General features: G+C 37.6%; 1 protein-coding gene across 1 annotated transcript in view; it reads right to left on the bottom strand.

The window, feature by feature from the left end:
• The window catches only part of LOC101891653 (sterol regulatory element-binding protein cleavage-activating protein), a 36,008-nt gene extending 15,347 nt beyond the window's left edge, over positions 1-20,661 (bottom strand). The window contains exons 1-3 of the mRNA XM_005185418.4: positions 18,822-20,661; positions 1,730-2,056; positions 1,153-1,327 (exon numbers count right to left, since the gene is read on the bottom strand). Of these exons, the coding sequence (XP_005185475.1) occupies positions 1,153-1,327; positions 1,730-2,056; positions 18,822-19,132 (813 nt within the window). The 5' untranslated portion in view covers positions 19,133-20,661. The remainder of the gene's footprint in view (positions 1-1,152; positions 1,328-1,729; positions 2,057-18,821) is intronic.
• Positions 20,662-22,752: the final 2,091 nt, after the last annotated feature.

Below are 22,752 nucleotides of genomic sequence, written 5' to 3'. Positions count from 1 at the left end.
CTCCCCCACAAAGGGTTAAAGTTACCAAATCCGAAATAAGCTTTCGGTTCTCTTCAAATTGCACACAACTCATTTTTTTCTAACACAAGATCATCTGTGAATATGGAATATATCGGTTCACTCAATCTGGTAGCTCCCCCACAAAGGGTAAAAATTTTTAATATCCGTGAAGCTCATTTAACGCGAAATTAACATCCGATTCCATTCAGACTAGGTACATCTCATTTTTTCTATCAACAGAAGATCTGTTTTAAATATGATAGAGATCGGACCATTTCTTCAATATTTCAACCAAAAACCTGCGATGAAAATGGATTTTGTCGGAATTTTCGTAAATAAATGTTAGATTTTCTTGTAATTTTGCCCATACCAATATTTTTATCTGTATTAGGTGAAGTATGAAAATGGAATACTTCGGTCGACTATATCTGGCACCTCAGGCACATTTTAACATTTTACAAATATTATCACATATCTCATAAAAAGTAAAGGAAGTAGTCGATATAGTTGAAAACCTGCACGTCGCAAAATGTATATCATATTTATTTATGGCCGCTACGAAATAGACAAGATTGGCGAATTCCTTCGGTGCTTATTCCATAGACGTTCAATAATTTGAATAATCATAACAGAAGTCAAAATATATTTGAATAATCGAACATTGTCTAAGGGTATACATGTGTCGGCAAAACCGACTGAGACTGTTTAACTTGTTTTATTTATTTTTTTAAAGCTTTCCTTTAGCTTCTTAAAAATCATCCTTAATAAATCATCCTGGAAATACTAAAACAAAACACGTTAATAAATGGCTCTGAAAAATACATTTTTCAATATAAAAACCAACACTACATCTGGCTGGGGCCTTCAAGGACAATTTCTCTTCGTCTCGAGATCTCTGTAGATGTCATTTAAAAATTTCTAGAATGCCAATTGCAAAAACCATTATCGATAATTTGTCATTACATTGTATGTAGTTGACACCACAATGTGTAGACGTCATGATCTCAAATTTCCATTGCTTAAAGCTAATTGAAAGCCCTATTAATAGAATTAATACACAACCAGGGTGGGGGACCTTAATTATAATTAGTGCAATTATTTAGGATGGGGGGGGGGGGGGGGGGGGCAAATGCATTGCATATTATTACTTACATGATATTGAAACACGGTATTCAATATATTTGCATCACCGGTAAAATTCTGTATACTTTGGCCCCAGAGATTGGCCGGTGACAATACTAGGCAATCATATTCCGGAAAGATTTGCTCGTTCTGCGGTCGTTTCACATTATCCACACGTAAACAGATCTTATCCAAAGTGCGTTGACTACAAAAACGACAAGACAGAAAGAAAGAATGAGGGGAGGGTAAGATATTGGCTCAAATACACAAACATAAATTAAAGTACAATAATGAATGAATGAAACTGAACAGCAACAACAACAATAATAACAATGCTCATATAAATAAATATACTTTGAATAGCAACGACGACGACAACAAAAATTAATATTTGTTTGTTCGTCTGATTGATTGTGACTACCCAGTGCAATGAATGATCAGCACAATTGCCTGGCCCAGAGGAGCAGAATGTAATAGCTAGCTAACTAGCTGGCTGGCTAATGATGCCTCTATTGGATGGAAAGTGAGTTAATATGACAATAACTAAACTAAACAAGTCAAATGCAAATTCCCCTCGCCCTCGCAAATCCCTTTGATGTTTACTTACTTGTCGGCCGTTTCGTGATTTCGCACAATTTCCAATAAACGAAACACTTCATAGAGTGGCGCACGAAATGCATCCATCAGCTGCATATCCTCGGTCCAGGGTAACACACTCGATCGCAAGGTGATCTGTTGCACATAGAAATAGGGTGAATTCTGGGCCCACGGTACATGCGGTTCATACGAAACATTATTCACATTGAATATGTTCTTGACGAGCGAATAGTTCGATCGTTGTTCACCCTCGCCAAACAACGAATATTTGCCCTCGAATGGCAGGACGATTTTTGTGGGTATTGTTCCGGGCAGGGGTATGTTGATAAGGGGATAACTGCAAAGAGAGAAAGAGGGAGAGAGAAAATGAAATAAAAACAGATTAATGAAAATGTTATGGAAATTGAAAAAAAAAAAACGAATACAAAGTGTTACAAACTATAATAATGAGAGCAGAGCACGCAGAAAAAAACATTGATTTAATAATAAACGTCATTACAAAATAATATATGTACATATGTAATAAATCGTACAGATTATTTTTCTAATGTAATTGTCATAATTGTTTATCACTTTTTATTTTTTTCATTAATAATAAAGGAAGAATAATTATTGTCCATTTTCAATAATTGATTTTAAATGCATATATGCGTAGCCTATTTGTAGCGTACTTAGTCCAATATGGCAAATATATGCTTGCCATATACGACCGACCCGATGAGTAAAATAAAATAACCAGAACTGACTATATAAATATTTCCGGTTTATAATTGGAGTAATACTTGGATTGTAGGAAAAATAAAAACAAACAAGTTAAAAAGTATCAGTGGGTTTTGCCGACAGATGTATACCCCTAGCCTTGAGTTATGACTATTCCAACTGTTGACCCTCTATGGGAGAGGTTCCGAAGCTGTTGGTCATTACTGTCCAATTCGTATGTGCCATATTTGGACTATATCATCTGCTTCCTATAATTTATATGAGATATGTATTTTTTTTTTTTTTTTTTTTTTGAAAATGTTGAAATATTTGTGAGTTACCAGATATAGCAGACCGAAATATTCCACCTCGCATATAATGCATATAAAAGTATTGGTACGCGCAGAATTTAAAAGAAATCAAACTTTTATATCCAATTTTATGCGAAATCATAAATTTCGATAAAATGTTCGTACAGGTTCATATCAGATTAATGGTTAAGAGAAATATTTAGATATAACAAGTTGACATGTTTCGCAAGTTATTACAGGGTGAGATAAAAAAAACTGCAAAAGAGTCTAAAGCCATAATTTTTACATTTTTTTTTTAAATTTTTTTTTGAATGAAAGCAATAAAGGTCGAAAATAGCATCAAATTTCAGAATAAGCTTAGATTTGTTCGAATTGGTAGCCGTTGGCACGGAGTATGGCCTTCAAACGGCCAATGATACCGTCACACGCTGCCCGAATGTTGCTCAGCGGTATTTTGGCCCATTCACGGTGAAGCGCTTGAATAATTTTAACAGCTGTCGGACGAGTGGCTTAGAAATGACAGCAGCCTGAAATTGGTTTATAGGTGAGGTACCAGAATTGGTTCGCAGATATACATTATCTTCACAACAGATCTTGCGTTAGCAAAAATAATTTGAAGACAGTTACATGTTTTCGCTTTCTTGGAACTTTTTGTTTTTCAAAATCTTGAAACCTATGTGGGGGAGATACCAGAAGAAATGGTGCGATCTCTACCATCTTTATAACAGATCTTGTGTTGCTGGAAATATTAAGATGTGTCAAGTCTGAATGAAATCGGATGTTAACTTCGTGTTTTATGGGCTTCATCAATATTCAAAATTTTTAGCCTTTTGTGGGTGAGGTACCAGAAGGAGTGGACCAATATATAAAATCTTCACAGCAGATCTTGTGTTAGCAATAGGATGTGTTAAATATAAAGAGAATCTGATGCTTATTTCGGATTTTATAAACGCTTCGGTTATTCTAAATTTTGACCCTTTGTGGGGGAGGTACCAGAAGGAATGGTCCGATCTCTACCATTTTTATAACAAATCTTGCTTTAATGAAAGTATTAAGATGTGCCAAGTCTGAATGGAATCGGATGTTAACTTCGTGTTTTATGAGCTTCTTGAATATTCAAAATGTTGACCCTTTGTGGGTGGAGGTACCAGAAGGAGTGGACCGATATATTCCATCTTCACAGCAGATCTTGTGTTAGTAAAAATAATGGAATGTGTGAAATATGAAGAGAACCGGATGCTTATTTTGGATTGTATGATCGTTTTGGTTATTCGACATTTTGACCATTTGTGGGGGAGGTATCAGAAGGAATGGTCCTATCTATACCATCTTTATAACAAATCTTGTTTTGATGGAAGTATTAAGATGTGCCAAGTCTGAATGGAATCGGATGTTAACTTCGTGTTTTATGAGCTTCTTGAATATTCAAAATTTTGACCCTTTGTGGGTGAGATGTCAAAAGGAGTGGACCGATGCATTCCATCTTCACACCAGACCTTAAGTTAATAAAAATATTGAGATGTGTGAAATTTACAGACAATCGTACGTTTATATCACATTTTGTAAGAGTTATAATTATTTCAAATTTTTACCCTTTGTGGGGGAGGTACTTGAGGGAGTGGACCGATATTTTCCATTTTCGCACCTGACCTAGCAGTGATGTAAATATTAGGATGTGCAAAGTTGGAGCAAAATCGGATTATCCATTTTCTTTCTGTGCAGTTAATTATTTTCTTTAAAAATTTTGATATTTTGTAGGGGAGGTACCAGAAGAAGTGAGTCGATATTGCCCATCTCCGAACTCGATCTAAGTTTGACAATAATATTATGAAGTACCAAGTTTGGATCAAATCGGATACTACCTTCGAGAGTTATCGTGGACACCAGCCAGGCAGATGGACAGACAGACGGACAGACATCGCTAGATCGACTACAAATGCCTTGAAACGGACTTGGTCCAAAGAGACCTAGGGTCTAAAACCGTTATTTCGATGAGGCACTTTTTGACTGTATCAAATGAGGCTGAGGGTATAACTAGCCATATGGCTGAGGGTATAAACAATTGGAAAATTAGTTCTTTTTAGTTCAATTAATAGAGAGATTATCAAATCTAAACTGACATAAGAAGACATACGTATGATCCGGAGATACCGTAATTTATACTACAACCCAAAATACCATTTCCCTATGTGACAAGCAATTTTGTTTGACCTTCAGCCGTTGCAGTGCGATACCATTTAACGGTCATTCACTATTTGACCCCCCAATGAACCGCTGTAATGGGAAACAGATTCACCTTTTGTGTGCACCTTGATTGATAAAAAGTCTGCCCCTGTCTGTCGGCCCCTCTTTGCTACTGCATGCATGCATATGTAAATCAATTCGCCCTACCATCGATGACGACGATTTCCTAATTGGATACGTCAATTTCTGTGATTATCAATAAGTTGCGTCGTCCGAAACATTTGCCTGCACCAGACACCTTCTAATGCAAATTGACGTTTTATGGTTGGTTGGTTTGTTTGTTTGTATTTAGCAAAATTGATTAATTAATATTTTCGCCCACAGATAAAAGAAAGAGAGAGAGAGGTGATTAAAATCTATAATGTGATAATATATTTTGTAAATAGCACTGCAAATTAAAAGGGTGGTGAGGGGGTATTTAATGTTGTGTAATAGCTATATAATTTTAGTCAGTTGACCTGTGGGAGTCCGCGGTTTATAGAAGATCCCTCAAAGGACTTGAATTTTTTCGATTTTAAAATATAGCATTTAAAAAGAAAACATTTTTGTATAAAAGTACCTGAATTGAAACGTTTTCCACTTTAAACTACAAATACCAGTAAGACCGTTTGGATATTGCTGTCAAACTTTTCAAAAAAAAATAAATAAAGTGTGTGAGGCTGTTATATGGGGGACATACGAAAACGGGAACCTCTATAGACAATTTTATACTTCAAGCATTGTCATCTACCGAATCTTCTTAAATACCAAATTTAAAAAAAACAGCGTGGGTAAATTTGACCGAGGATCATCAAAATGCCGAATATCGGTGGGTATCGTTATATGTACGTTATAGCAAACCGTTGACCTAAATATTCAATGTTCTGCCATCGGAGTTAGAACCCATTAGGAAATACAAAAACTAATTTTTAGACAAATCCGTGGGAAAATGTGGCCAATATCATCAAAACACCGAATATCGGGAGGTACCATTATATTGGGCCTATACCATGAGCTAGAACTCATTACGAACTACAAATACCATTTTTTGGACAAATACGTGAAGAAATGTGGCAAAAATCATCAAAGTGTCGAATATCGGAAGGAAGCGTTGTATGGAGGCTATACAAAAACCTGGACCTATACATAGAATGTTTTGCCACAGAAGCTAGAACCCATAAAGATTTTCAAATACCAATTTTTAAGCAAATCCGTGGAAAAATGTGGCGAAAATCATAAAAAAACCGAATATCGGGAGGTATCGTTATGTGGCGGCCATACCAAAATGTGGACCATTATATATCATATTCAATACCAACCATCCTAGACACAATACAAATTGTTCTGCCAAATTTTGAAGCTTTATGTCAAATAATGTGGGCTATTTCGTGATTTCAACAGACAGACGGACTTCGTTAAACCGACGAACATATCGCAATATTCGATTCGGCAAATATTGAAAAATGAGCTCAGCGTAAAGCCATTGAAATTCTAAAAGTGCATGAACTTACACCGCAATAGAAAGAAAATAGACTCAAAAGAGCTAAAGAGTTGCTTCGCTTGACCGCAAGTGGTGAACTGACGAATTTGGTTCTCTCCGATGAGAAAACATTTGTTGTCCAGCAGTTTGTAAACAAACAAAATGACCGTGGTTTACTTGCCAAAGAGGTCAGCTGGAAATGTGCACCTTCGGTTGGCCACCTGAACTCAAGCGCCGGCCATGGTGATGGTGTGAGCCGCCATAACAGTGGATGATCGCTCTCCGCTCCTATTAATGGAACGTGGCATCAGAATAAATGCCGAATATTATCGCGAAAATATCATGGAGGGTGTATTAAAGCCTTGGGCATGCAAACATTTTGCTGCAGACCTTGGACATTCCAACAGGACTCAGAACCATCGTACTCAGCATGCGCAACCCAAGAATGGTTTCCAAATGAGGTTCCTCGCTTTATTTCCAGCGCACAATGACCACCAAAATCTCCGGATACCATTCCGTTGGACTATTGTGTCTGGAGTATTTTGTAAAGCAAGGTTGGCACTAAAAATACCAAAGTGTCGATCACCTCAAGCAAGCGCTTTGCCGGGAATGGACCCAATTACCGCAGAGCAACATTCGGGCAGCATGGCCGTTTCAAGGTCATAATTCGGGTCATAAAATTAAGGCTTTTAATTTTTTGCAGTTTTTATTTCGCCCTTTATATTTCCTATCAGTAATATCTTCACTTTTTCCATTTTCCAATTTTCTTCCACTTTCTCCATTAGGATGATCACAATGGACCAGCAGGTCTCCGAGTGCAGCGGTTGCAAAACGGAAACTGAGCGTCCTTTACCCTAACCTAACCTATACACTTTGCAGCCGTATGACTGAGCCTCAATTCTTGTTCCATGAAAATGTGAAATGAAAAATAAGGGAAAGCGATGTCAAACGAAAAATGTTATAAAAAAATACTTTTCAAAATACTTTTCATGTTTTTATGGGACCACAATCCAGCCCCAGGTTTGGCCATTTACAAGATTTAGACATTCCTTAAGGAATGTTTTGGTCTTAGAGCATTCAGTTTTCACAAGAATGCGTGACGAACGGCCTGCCGATCATCAGCAATATCTTGTATCTGCTGCTTGGATAATTGAAATACATCAAAATGATCGGGAAACCCATTAGAAAATCGTCCTTCTCACAAGTCGTTAAATAATTTTGAAATTTAATACTGAACCAGAATTTGGCATACTTTTATACATTAAAGTATGTGCAAGGAGTAGCAAACCAAATGACAAAATTAATCTACACTCCATTTCGGGTTGGATGGTATAAAAAAAGCGCGTTTGTGAAAGATAATCCAATCTACCCAACTAAATAAAATGTTTAAATATTTAAAAATAAATGCACTAAAAAGATTATATTTAAAAATAATCTCAAAAAAACTAAAATGCATGGAAGTTCTTTTTTTTTTTCAAGGCAAAATATTTCAATTCCCGTGTCTACTTCCAAGGTTAGAAATAAATAAATATAAAAAAGTGAATATTTTTTGCCCGGTAACCAAATATATTTCACCGAAATATAAAAAAACAAAAATGTTCATCTTAAATTGTTGTTTTTTTTTTATTTATTTCATTCAAAACATTTTTAAAATAATAAAAATATCAATATTAAAATCATTTAGAAAAGCGTGCTTGTTGCTGAAAAAAAAAAATAATAAAAAAGAAAAGGCCAAAAGGTTACTTTTTAGATTAATTAAATCTAAACGAAATATGGCACACGACGAATGCAAAAAAAGCGAGGGAAGACAGATATTCTAGCGGCAGAATAGGCTCATCACAACCACACCAACCAACAACACTAACCGTAGAAGCAACAGCAGCAACAAAAAGGTAGACAGACATACATATGTCACCAACAACAACCATTCATTGTTGATTTAATTGACATAAATTAATTGAATATCTTAAGTTGTTGTAGTGTGACAGTAGACAGCGGGAGCGTAAGCGTAAGCAGCAACAATGACCCTGTGGCGTCTGATTGTTGGGTTCTCACATATATTTAGTGGATATGTGGCCAACTAAAGAAGACATAGAAATCAAAACGCATAACAGAAGCAATGAACAGTGGAAACAAGTAAAAGTGACTCTAAAAGTTTGGCCATGTCGAAGTTTTTATACCCTCCATAGGTGAAAATTGGATTTGTACTCAAAACGGCTACACTCTCTGGAGATGGGAGTTGATGTTATAGGAAGGCTTTATCAATATTGAATATTTTTTTCAAGGACATTCTAAACTGCTCTCGACAAAATTGAAATTGGATTTGCTGATTTGGCGAAAAAAAGAGATCGAAATCTTGAAAATATGGAAAATCGGGAGGTAACTATATATGAGAGCTATAAACAAAAAGGGGACCTATATACATACATTTTTTGCGAGGAGTAAATGTAGGCCTTAAGAGATCCCACAATGTCCAACTACAACTGATTTGATAGAAAATTGAGACAAAAACATTCTAAATACTTACAATCAGGTGGTACCTTTGTATGGGGGGACTATATCAAAAAATGTGCCCACATTAAACATTTTTGAGAGTAGAGGACCCGAAAAATATAAATCAAATTTTCATTAAAAATTAAGATCAAAATCTTCAAAGTGCCGAACTGCAGGAAGTGGATACCAATATATGAGGACTACACAAAAGAGTGGACCTATTTCCTATAACGATTTTAACTGCCCTGATAACCAGAAATGTCAAAGTACAGCAGATTTTGTAGGAAGCAGGTCGTACCATTGCTTGAGTATTGTATAGAAAAATTGGACTCACATTAAATAGTTTTTAAGAGGAGGTAAACTACCCACTGAGAAGCCGATATGCCAATATAAAACATATGATTTGATTGAAAATTGAGGCCCAAACCTCCCAAATACCGAAAATCAGGAGGCGTCGTTGCTTGGGTACTGTATCAAAAAGTAGAACTACATTCGATATTTGTTGTGATGAGATAAGCTAATGAAAAGCCGATATGTCAATTTAAAGCTGATTTGGGTAGAAATTGGGGCTCAAACCTCTAAATACCAAAATCAGGAGGTGCCGTTGTTTGGATATTATATTAAAAATTGGATCCATATTGAATAGTTATATTATAGGTGATAATAGGATCAGTTTAATATAAATCCAAATGACCTGAATTTTGGCACATCCCACTAGAAGCAGGTAGAATTAGGTGAAAATCGGTTCAGATATGCCTATAGCTCTCTTATATATGTTTCATCCGATTTATTATTTAAGTCCGTCACATTTGTAATATGCATTCGACAACACTGATATTTGGTACCAGATGTCAGATACAGCTCAGAAATACCTCTGCCAAATTTTGAAAAGATCGGTTCAGATTTGGATATAGCTCCCATATATATATATATATATATATATCTTCAACCGATTTCGGGTTTATTGTGCCCAAAATGTCCAAAATCAGTCCACAAGTCCTGAGTTTTGCCACATCCGACCGAATTCAGTCCAGAAGTAAGTACATCAAATTTGGTGAAAATCGGTTCGGATATAGCTATAGCTCCCAACAAACTGCAACAAAGTCAAACGCCATAATTTTTACATTTTTTCTTAATTTTTTTTTTTGGATGAAAGCAAAAAAGGTCGGAAATAGCATTAACTTTTAGAATATGTTTAGATTTTTTCGAATTGGCACTTTGGCACGAATTATGCCCTTCAAACCGAATGTTGCTCTGCGAAGCGCTTACTTGAGGTGATCGACACTTTGGTATTTTTTAGTGCCAACTTAGCTTTCCAAAAAAAAAAAAAAAACTCCAGACACAATAGTCCAACCATGGTGAATAGTCCAACAATGAAGAGAAGGTAGGTCAACTTTGAAAAAATTGCAAGTATAGAGGTCTACCTGTTTGACTGGTAATGTCAAAATTAGTATCAAAACAATAAAAAATCAAACAACTTGTTGCATTTATTTTGAATAAATAATTGAAAACCACGATAACTGAATGAAAAGTCAACATTTCTTTTCAAAATCATGTACTATATATCTCTTAAGGATTATTTCGCTACAAAAACTCTAGATTTTGTCGATGCATACCTTGAAATAATCATTTTGAAAACATCCGAATTTGAATATTTTCTGAACAATTTTTTTGTTATTGAAAAGAAAACACATACATAAACAAATTAAGATGACATATTAAGCCAAGAAAATAAAAAAAATTAAAATCATATGGTATCATAGCCCTACCTTGATATCATTGTACCATGAGTCCAACCATGGTACAATGAATTCAAGGTAGGGCAGAACTACCATATGATTTAAATTTTTTATTTTTCTGGCTTAATGTGTCAACTTCATTTGCTTATGTGTGTGTCTTCTTTTCAAAAATAAAAAATTGTTCAGAAAATATTCAAATTCGGGTGTTTTCAAAATGCTTATTGCAACGAATGCATCGACAAAATCTACACAATCCCACGGCAGCGGGTTCTACAATACCGGATTGACCCGAAACAACAAGATTCCAGTTTCGGATTGACCCGAAACAACAAGATTCCAGTTTCGGCCAGCGGCTGCCAACCCAGTATGTACATGTTTGTGTTTGTCTATTTTTCTGCATTGGGAGCAGCATATCCCGGAATGCTTGCTCCGGATTTTATTGGTCCGTGCCGGGATTGAGGAAAACCCCGGACCTTGGTTCTGCTCGGTTTGTCAGAACGTCATCCACCACAGATCTGTCTCGGTGCGATGTAATGGATGCAGAGAGTGGGTGCACTTCAAGAACTGTTCCGGATTAAGGCGTTTGCGAGACTACAGCGAAAGGGATTATGTTGCGACTTGCTGCAGTAACGTAGTCCCCAGCGAGTCCTCTTCTTCGTCGTCCTCGTCAGAGACGTCGTCGGAGTATGGCACTCCACCGCAGTCTCCAGAACAGCAACCAACACCGCAGCACCTAACGCCACATGTTGCTGTTCCAACTCCGGATTGTGCATCATTCTTGCAATTCAATTGCAACGGACTTCGAGGCAAAATAGATGAGATAGTGGAATTTATGAGTCGGAGGAATATTAAGATCGCAGCGGTGCAGGAAACCAAGCTGAATGAAAATTGCAGCCTACAACGTTGTTATGGTTACAACGTACAAAGGAAGGATCGCACCAGAAGTGGAGGTGGGGGATTAGCGTTCCTGTTACACCATTCTGTTCAGTACAGACCTATCTCGCTTGAGCTAGTCTCTAGTGACCCATACATGGAATGTATGGGGGTAGCAGTCAAGTGTGGAACTGCCGAGGTAGAGGTGCTTAATGTGTATATCCCGCCGATTAATAGCTGTGAACCACGTTATTTGCCTGATATTAGCCCATTATTGGTAGGCAATAACCGCCTGGTACTAGGGGATTTTAATGCCCACCATGAGTTGTGGCATTCCGTCCTAGGTAATGACCAGAGGGGATCAGCGCTGGCAGAGCAGATTGACTGCTCCACATTCTGCACGGTTAACGAGGATGCCCCCACCCGAATAAGAGGAGAGTGTCAGAGTTCGCCAGACTTAACCATAGTGTCACCCGGTCTGATAAATGACGTGACTTGGCAACCCGTCATTTCTCTTGGCTCAGACCATCTCCCGATAATCGTCTCCATAAGCAGGTCGCCCGATTTCATAACCTCTGAACGCCGCACTTTCCTTAACCATGGGAAAGCTCACTGGCCAGAGTTCAGAGAATTCACCAACCGCCGCTTCAGAGAACTGCCCAACCCTTCTGATGTTCGGGTAGCAGAAAGGATTTTCCGAAACATCATCAGAGCTGCAGCCGCTCGCTATATACCTGCTGGTCGAATACCCGAGATAAGACCAAACTTCCCAGCAGAGGCAGCGGGATTAGCAAACGAGCGTGATGATCTCCGTCGTACCAACCCTACTGATCCTAGAATCAGTGATTTGACAGTGGAAGTCAACCGGTTGGTACAGGAGCATAAGAGGAAAAAGTGGCTAGACCATCTGAAGTGCTGCAACATTGGAACCGATATGAGTAAGCTGTGGGTAACGGTTAAGTCGCTCTCGAACCCTGGAAAAAAGGATGATAGGACCTCAGTCACTTTTAACGACGTAACGGTGACTGATCCGAAGAGGTGCGCGGAATATTTTAACCGACAATTTGTCGAGCACCCCGAGAGTGATAGGGCGAAGCGAAGAGTACTACGTCGTATCAGATCTCTTCCCGCCGAGGAGGAACCACCACAGTTTACGATGGGTGATGTTGCAAATGTCATCCGTAACGCTAAGTCATCCAAAGCGTTGGGCCCGGACGGAATCTCAATGGTAATGTTGAAGCAGCTGGATACGCCGGGAGTCGAGTACTTAACGAAAGTTCTCAATTTGTCGCTAGCCACCCACATAGTGCCCGAAACCTGGAAAATGGGCCGGGTGGTCCCGCTACTGAAGCCAGGCAAGGATGCCAGTAAAGGCGAATCGTACAGGCCGATTTCGCTCTTGTCGCCAGTAGCAAAGACTCTTGAGGCTTTACTCCTCCCCAGCATTAGAGGAAGCTATGCAGTTGCCAACCACCAGCACGGATTCCGTCCACAACATAGTACCACAACAGCATTACACGCCATTTCCACACATATTAGTAGAGGACTAAACCAGAACAGGCCGTGTGACAGAACAGTGTTGGTAGCGCTTGACCTATCAAAGGCATTTGATACGGTCAATCATGCCACACTGTTTGAGGACGTACAGAGAACTACCCTCCGGCCAAGTTTGAAACGTTGGATAATCAACTATATGTGTGGACGCCAGTCGTACGTGGAATTCCGGAACAATAAGTCCAAAGCCCGTAGAGTGAAACAGGGAGTTCCCCAAGGTGGGGTGATATCTCCGGAACTGTTTAACCTCTACCTTTCCGGAATTCCTCGCCCTCCAGACGGCATTGAGATCGTAACGTATGCGGATGATTGTACGATCATGGCGTCGGGTCCAGTGGTCGATGACATATGCGAAAGGTTGAACCCCTATCTCGCGGAGCTTGCCGCATACTTCCACGCGAGGAATATGAAAATATCCGCCACGAAATCAACGGCCACACTCTTTACCACATGGTCTGCGGAGATGAGAACACAGCTGAATGTTCAGGTCGAGGGGAGTCTAATACCGACCACGAACTACCCCAAGATTCTTGGGGTAACGTTCGACAGCATGTTCAAGTCGTCCGCGCAAGCCACAGCTATCTGCGACAAGATGAAAAGTAGGAACAAGGTCCTCAAGGCGCTAGCCGGCAGCTCTTGGGGTGCGGACAAAGAAACCTTGTTGACCTCTTATAACGCGATAGGTCGGTCTGTGGTCAACTATGCGGCTCCAGTGTGGTCTGCGAATACTAGTGCTACGCAGTGGAAGAATATCCAGACCTGCCAGAACGCTGCCCTGAGAACTGCGACAGGGTGCCTCCTCATGACACCAGTGGACCATCTACATGAGGAGGCGAAAGTCCTTCCCTTACGTCAGCATAATCATATGCTTTCGTTGCAGTACCTGCTTGGGTGTTACCGTGAGAGCCATCCCAACCATCATATGGTGGATAACTCTCCCCCACCCAGGCGTGTCAGGAAGGACATACATGATCTAGAGAGGGAGGTCCAGCGCTACAAGAGAGAGCCTCTAGATCAAGAAGCCTATCAGGCAGGTCTGAGTGGCATTCACACCGATGCAGTCGCGGATGCTATTAGCAGTTATAAAGTGAATGCCGTCCTCGGAGTCCACCCCCCATCCATTGCAGCCGAAGAACGTCAGCTGCCTAGACAAACCAGGGTAGTTTTGGCGCAATTACGTTCAGGATGGTGTAGTCGCCTCAATTCGTATTGGGCACGAATTGATGAAGATGTGCGTGACGCCTGCCCGGCGTGTGATACAGGCCCGCACAATACGCTACACCTTTTTAATTGCTCAGCCAAACCTACCCAACTCACTCCAGAGGATCTCTGGCTACAGCCCGTTAAAGTAGCCGAATTTCTAAACCTGGAGCTGGAACCAGATTAGCAGAACACAAACACACACATGTACTACTGCTACAACAACAACAACCAATAGGGAATCCGAAATGTCTTCTGTCTGATTTGGTTGAAAAATGGAGCTAAAACCTCCAAAATAATGAAAATCTCACCTCTTGACTTATATGTTCTATTTTTAATACAGAACATCCTCTGTGCTAAATTTCAAACATCTAATTTTAATATATCCGATTTTGATAGATATTTGTTGAGAAAACTCAAAAATATCGAAAATCAGGAACTACCAAAAAGCCGAAAAATGCTCATACAGGGTGAGATAAAAAAACTGCAACAAAGTCAAACTCCATAATTGTTACTTTTTTTAATTGTATTGAATGAAAGCAAAAAATGTCGGAAATAGCATCAAAATTTAGAATAAGTTTAGATTTGTACGAATTGGTCAACTTTGGCACGAATTATGGCCTTCAAACGGCAAATGATACCGTCACACGCTGCTCGAACGTTGCTCTGCGGTATTTTGGCCCATTCCCGGCGAAGCGCTTACTTGAGGTGATCGACACTTTGGTATTTTTTAGTGCCAACCTTGCTTTCCAAAAAACTCCAGACACAATAGTCCAACGGATTGGTATTCGGTGATTTTGGTGACCATTGTGCGCTGGCAATGTAGCGAGGAACCTCATTTTGTAACCATTCTTAGGTGGCGCGTGCTGAGTTCGTTGGTGCTGCGTTCTGTTGGAATGTCCAAGGTCTACGGCCAAAATATTTGCGTGCCCAAGGCTTTAATACACCCTCCAGAATATTTTCGCGATAATATTCGGCATTTATTCTGATGCCACGTTCGATTAATCGCCAAAAAGTTCAGCTGAAAATGTGAACCTTTGGTTGGCCACCAGAATCGGGCTACGCTACAAGTATCACGGTAACGAGCGATGGTACGAGACACAAAAGATTTATTCACATTTAAATGCTGGAGTGCTCTAACGCTACCCACTTTTGGTTTTCCATCGGAATATAAAGAAATCACACCATCACGCTTGAATTCCATCATGAATAACTTTTTTTCTGGAAAATTCTCACCAAAATGCTTTTGTACGCTTGTTAACAATATAATGAGCTGTCACTGGAATAATTTTAACAGCTGTCGCACGAGTGGCTTAGAAATGTCAGCAGTCTGAAGTTTGTTGCAGTTTTTTTCATATCACCCTCTTCTTGGAAAAATGTCAAAGCCTGTGCTGGTCTCTATCAGAGAGGCAACCAAAATCGGCATACAATTTTACCCTGATCATGATTATATACACATTAAGTGGTCTCCGATGAATATTTCAATGGGTTGCAAACGAAATGACAAATTTAATACACCAATTTAAGATGTAGGGCATAAAAACGCATAAAGGAAGAAACGGTGACCAAAAAAGAAACACAACAATAAGAATGCAAGAACATGAAGAAAATCAAGTCACAGTAAAAGACAACAAATCTGCAAACAAAAAACCCCACAGAAAAGACATGTTTTATGGCAAAAATGTGTGTGGTATGCAAGCAAAAAAAAAAAAAGACTAGCAAGCAAGCACAAGCTAACAAACCACACACATATACAAAATTAAATCATACAGGAATAAATAGAATTTCCCGGTCGAAATATATAAAGAAAGATATACGTTTTTTTCATATCGAATGAATAAGTGGCAAGTTAATTTGTATTTACTTGGAAGTTTCTCATATGTCTACAGTGTAAACGATCGGATGTTGTAATATGATTAACCTCCTTTTTGGCCATACAAGGAAGTATTTACATAAGTACAACTTATTTCCAAGGTTTATTTTGGATACCCAAATTGCTAATTAGGATAAGATGAATGTTGGGAAACCATTTCTCAAGCCATTACTTGTTATAGAAAAACTGTAAACGTCAATAGACGCAGCTATCTTTAAAATTTTCAGTTCGAAGATGTTTGCCATAAATTAAAATCCCTATCTACTACCGAGATTTTATCATAAATTGTAAGTCCCAACCAAAATCTCGACCATCTCAAACTTTTCCTGTCCTTCCTCTATTGACAACACAATTGTTTTAATTTCAATTCTATGCTTCAAAAAAATAAATAAATATTTTAATGATAGAAAAAACCGATCGAGGCGAATTAATTGAACAGATATATATATATGGGAGAACAATATGTGTGACGTACATCAACAAAAAAAAAAAAAAAACTGACGTACATTCATTGATAATAAGTAAAATATGAATAAGTTAATGTGAAATATATATAAAATATGGATTTGCCCCCATATCGAGAGAAAAAAACAAACACACTGCGGTTTGCAAATAATATTTAATTAAAACCTCTGAAACCTAATGCATATGCGGAAGGACCCGAAAGCTGATGATGAAAGCGGTAGCGGTCTGTAACTTCTGTGCTGAACCCTTCTAGATTAGGAAACCAGTTTCAGACAGTGCTCAAAAGCCCAACCCATAAAATAATTGAAGAGTCAGCCAAAGGTCTACTACTTCATTGTCCACATAGAGAATCCCTTTAAATATAGAAAACAACAGAGCGTACTTCCGAGCCCTGGGAAGGCATGCCAACTTCATTGAATTGGAATATTAACTCAATCACTTTTTTAAATCATAATCTGTAAATTGTTGGCCTAAAACAAATACCCTACCCACATAGCCGGCGAGAGAAACAATGCTCTGGTTCAGCTCCCGAAAAGAACTAAAAAAGCAGTAAATACGGCCGGGCCGAATTTTGAATACCCTCCACAATTTGGAACGAATTTGGCAATTTTCAAAAAAAAAAAAAAAAAATAAATAAATAAAAAAGAAAACAAAATCCGTTAAAATTTTCGTTAAAATCTTAAAAATGCCGAATGTAGCCGTTATATTAGGGTCTATAAGACGACGTGGACCTTCATAGGAAACTTTTGTCATAAGCCATTACAATATTCAAAAGCGAAACTTGAGAAAAAAATGCGGTGAATAATGTCGTTAAAATCATCAAAATACCAAATATCGGGAGATACGAGGGCTATATGAAGATGTGGACCTGCAGAGACAATTTTCTGTTATAGACTGTAGTATCTATTACGAACTTCAAGTACCAAATTTGAAACAATTCCGGTGAAAAATGTCGCTAAAATCATCAAAATGCCATATCGGGATGTGCCATTATATGGGTGGCTATACGAAGATATGGACCTGCAAGGATAATTTTCTGTAATAGGCTGTAGTATCCATTATGAACTTCAAATATCAAATTTGAAACATTTCCAGCGAACAATGTCGCTAAAATCATCAAAGTACCGAATATCGGGAGGTCCCGTTATATGGGGACTATACGAAGGCATGGACCTGCACGGAAATTTTTCTGTTATAGGCTGTAGTATCCATTACGAACTTCAAATACCAAATTTGAAACATTTCCGGTGAATAATGCAGCTTAAATCACCAAAATACCGAAAAAGGGAGGTACCATTATATGGGGGCTATAGGAACAAACATGGAGCTACATGGCCCATTTTCAATACCAAAAGTCCTGAAGCTAGAGTGATTTGCACAGACGGACAGATGGATAGACGGACGGACATCGCTAAATCGACATAGAATTTTATGCTGATCAAGAATATATGTACTTTGTGGGATCTTAAATGTTTATTTCGAGGTGTTTCAAACGGAATGACAAACTTGCCCTCAGATCTCTATGTAAATGATATGGCATACCTTAACCGACTACGATAGTCCTATCGTATGCCAATATAATGATTTTGCGATAAAATTCCCCTCTTTCAATCCCACATAGCTATTTTGCAATATGGGGGACTTAAATGGGAAATGATCGGCAATACTGTTTATTTCCTTAGTTGCAGTGGCTATGGCTTAGGGTTTCAAGCCGTGGTATGTCCCTGGTGACAGATTTTTTAATGCAACTTTATACTAATTTGCTTTGCAACTTTATCCTAATTTGCTTGATCTAGAATATTGACAAAAAATTCTAGAACTAAATGGACTTAAGCTTCACTTTATTGGTAAGGCAGTACACAAAGGTATGGGCGGTTGTGGTGTAATACCAACCTTATGTTTCTGCCACAATGTAGTTACAGTTTATTGTGATGGGCAGAAGTTAAAAGTTCTTTTTAATAGTTTTCAAATTGTGATGCTCTCTCTTAGTTAACCTAAGACTTGCAATATTTAGAAGGCACATAAGCCTCGGAAATTTCAAATCCAGATTTTCGACACAAAAAAGTCATAAACATTCTTGGTTCCACCAACAATTCGTCACATCTATTTGACTGGCAATTTGTATATATTGTCTAACAAAAGAAAACTTAATAAATAACGACAAGAAAAACAACAACAATATACATACATACCATGAAAATAATATTGCCACAATGGCTATACTGGTGGCACATGTGGGATAGCTTGACAAAAAGAGACCATGTTTGTAATAGATATTGGATACCGCACCGGGTAGGCCAGAGGCTGCGGTTTTCTTTGACTTTTGTGTGGCAGTTGCTGATGATGAGGACGACGGCGAGGTATTGTTTGTTGCAGCAGAGGCAGATGATGATGATGACGTAGATGAATAGGCAGCAGCAGCATTTGAATCGCCGGTTGTCGACGATTTAGGGGCTGCACTTTTAATCGAAGAATTGCCGGTTGCATGTTCAGATATAGACATGGCGACAATAATTAAAAAAGAACGCGTAGAACGGATATAACAAACGCGGCGAATGCAATGGCTAAAAGCACACACAATCAACTGCTAACTGCGGCTGTAGGCGGTGGTCACAGCAACAACAGCGCAAACCAACCACTTTGATATTCAAGAAATGAATGCCACACCACAATGTATTCGTTACTTTTTTCCACTTTTTTCGAAAAGAAATGTTTTAATTCGTATTTTAGGTATTGGCCGTTGTTGCGGATATCAACAGCAGCAACAACAACAAAACAACATGTATTTTGTAGTTAAATGTTTGTAATAAATACGTCGTTGAACACATAGAGACGGTAGTTTTTTAGCACTTGTTGATCTTTTATTTTTGTTACTTCGTAGAAATTTTGATGAATCTTTTCCTTTGTATTTGTTATTTTTTTTATTATTATTTATTTAGCACTTCTAAGGAAACTTGGTTGTCAAAATTTGCGTCTTGTCTCGTGGGTTTGTTTTGTTTTGATTTGCAAATGTGGGTGGATTGGTTAGCAGTATTTTTGTTTTGTAATATTCTCCTCCGTATCTCGCTCTCACACGGCCTCAATCTAATCTCTCACAATCGATATAAGCAGAGAGCGTAAAATGCAATATATGCATTTGTTGTTGTGGGTGTTGGGTGGCAAAGTGGGTGATCATATGTATTTTGACACTTGTAATGTTTTTGTTTTTTTTTTTTACTTTTCACATTTGTTTACAACCCTTGATATTTGGTGTTATATTTCTAATTGGAAGAAACTTCGAATTTCATTTCTAGCTTTACTGACGCCTTACGCCTTATATACGCACGTCGCACGCACTTCAATACACTTTAAACAACCAAGAACTTTTTGCAAATGGAACAAAAATACCAGAAAACAATGCAAAATTAATTAGATGCGTTGCGATGCTCTGGTCATTATCACATAACAAAAAAAAAATAGGAACAACAACTGCGGCAGAGGCGCGCGCATTAGCCGATAATAAAATGCACTGCAATGAAATTATAATTTACTATCAATTCAGTAAGAAATTGCTCTGCCTTCAGCCCATAAACACTTCCAATAAGTTGTGAAGCGACGAGAAAAAATAGACTTTTGACCGCTAATCTTTTTTTGTTTGATTTTTGTTGTCGTCGTCTTTTGAACTTTATGACTTCACTTTCTTCTTATATTCATTTGGGACTTTTTGTTATTCACCGAAATAGCCCACACAGCTAAGTTATCTTTTCATCATTTCGTTTTTTGTTTCTCCTTTAAAATCATTTAACATTTGCACGTTTTTACATCATACTCATTTGTTACACGTATTTATTTTCCCTTTGCACAATATGTCACAATTTTCTCATTTAATTCGTTTCATACGCATTGATTATATTGGAAAAATTTGTTAATTGTTTTGCATTTTGTTCACAAGAATAGCTATACATTTCTCCGTTGTTTTTGCACAAAAGAATTGACAAGAAATAAAAAAAATCTTAGAATAAATTCATTGACAGTTCACCATGGCACAATAATAAGCGCTTCTAGCAGGCGAATTCTTGACAGCTTTAATGTCAAAATCGTTTGGCGAGGCGAAAAAGTACATTTCATCTCAATTCAAGTGATTATGTTTGAATATGTTTAATAATAAAAAAATAATGATGAAGACAATTTTTATTTATTTGTTCGTGTTCTCCAAATGGACTAATGCTTTTAATTTTGCTCTGTTCTATAATTAAATATGGATTGTTAATGCTTCCTTATTGTGAATTTCAATCACAATAACAAATTGTAGCGGTCACAGAAAAACGGAGTAGCACACAATGTCGGCGTTTAACGTTTTGCGGTGTATTAGACAACATAAAGCAATGGAGAAGCCGGTAATACTCTGCTATAGTTTTATAAAATAGGTTGAAAAATACTTTAATGCATAATTATTAAATATATTTATTGCAAAATTAGCACACTTTATCGACATTGTTAATGTAACCAAAACAGGAATGACGAGCTTATATGAATAAACCGAAGTCATCTGTTTAAATGGCGGCATTTACTTAATAACCCATACCAACGACAGCTTTACACCGGTACGGAAACGGCTCTCGGACCAATTATACTTTGTTAAGTTTTATAAAATAGGTTAAAAATTAATTTAATAAAGATATTTATTGCAAAATTAGTACACTTTATCGAGATTGTTAATGTAACCAAAACAGAAATACCGAGCTTATAAGAATATACCGAAGCCGTCTGTTTAAATGGCGGCGTTAACAAAATAACCAATAATAAAGACAGCTTTACACTGGTACCTAAATTACGAGTAACTTAATCAATTTGGCGCATAAATAATCAATGGAAATGGCAACAAAAATAACAAAAACAGGAAAGAGCTAATTGTCAAAATATTTCTGAGAGATTTTCTTCAAACAAACATCACGGGAATCAATTTTGGCTATATCATTCTTATGGTGAGAATACATATAACTCTTCTCTGACTGGTTTAAGTCATCGCATGGTAGAATTAAGAAGGTAGATTCATGTAATCATATGTTCAGAGAATCAGAGATGGTAAACTGCTTTCTATGCAATGGAATTTGACAAAGTAAATTACAGAAAATTCAAAAATTGGGAATGCTTTTTTAAAATGACTTTATCTTTTTAATTTTACCCTGAGTCATACGCTGGCTTCTATGTAGAGAATATGGTAGAAGAATATAGGTAGACGCATCGACACATCTGCTGCGACAAGGAACTGTCAAACCAAGTTTATAATTAAAAATGATGAATGAAAAATTGTTTAAATTTGTAAAAATTGTTCAAAAACGCGTATTATAATAACCTCCGAATGACGTCGTATAAGAAAACATATATAAATGTACTTATATTTGCAAAGACATTTAAATTTTTTTTGACATATTAATGTTACCAAGCTTTGATGTATCTACCTGTAATGTTCTACCATGGTAGAGGAACAAAGGAGTCTTAGGTTGACTTAGTTCGATTTTAACCCTATACCCATTTTTCAAAGAAGCCATTAAAAATCAAGAAGGGACACTAAAAGTGCAAGCACATGAAGATTAATATAAATTAAGGGCCGAAATTGAGCTAAGTCAACCTAAAGCTCCTTTCTTCTTTTACGAAAAAGACTTAGGCTGGAAATACATAAAGCGCATATTTGGCTGGCTTAAGTCATCGGCTGGCTTCTTCGTAGATGAACAAAGGAGTTTTAGGTTGACCTAGTTCGATTTTGGCCCTAGGCTCCTTTGTTCATTTCCGAAGAAGCCAGCCGATGACTTAAGCCAGCCAAATAAGCGCTTTATGTATTCCCAGCTTTAAGCCAGTCAAAAAAGCGTTTTATGTAGTCTAACCTTAAAGAGTTTTTTAGTGGTTTAAGTCATCGACTGGCTTCTTCGTAAAAGAGCAAAGGAGTTTTGACATAACTTCCAAAAACAAAAATTGCATTTAACTACTGAAATCAAATGCAATCGAAACATTATTATTATCTATAATGGTCGTCAATTCTGTCGTTGACTAGTTCGAAAATCACACTGCTGATAACTGTTTTCATTGACTTGTAAAAATGATAAAACATAATTGTAGTCATTTGATAAGTTATTATTTATTGTT

Source organism: Musca domestica, unplaced genomic scaffold (genome assembly GCF_030504385.1).
Source record: "Musca domestica strain aabys unplaced genomic scaffold, Musca_domestica.polishedcontigs.V.1.1 37, whole genome shotgun sequence".
In the NCBI taxonomy this organism is placed as follows: Eukaryota; Metazoa; Arthropoda; class Insecta; order Diptera; family Muscidae; genus Musca; species Musca domestica.
This window is presented reverse-complemented; position numbering and strand designations above follow the sequence as displayed.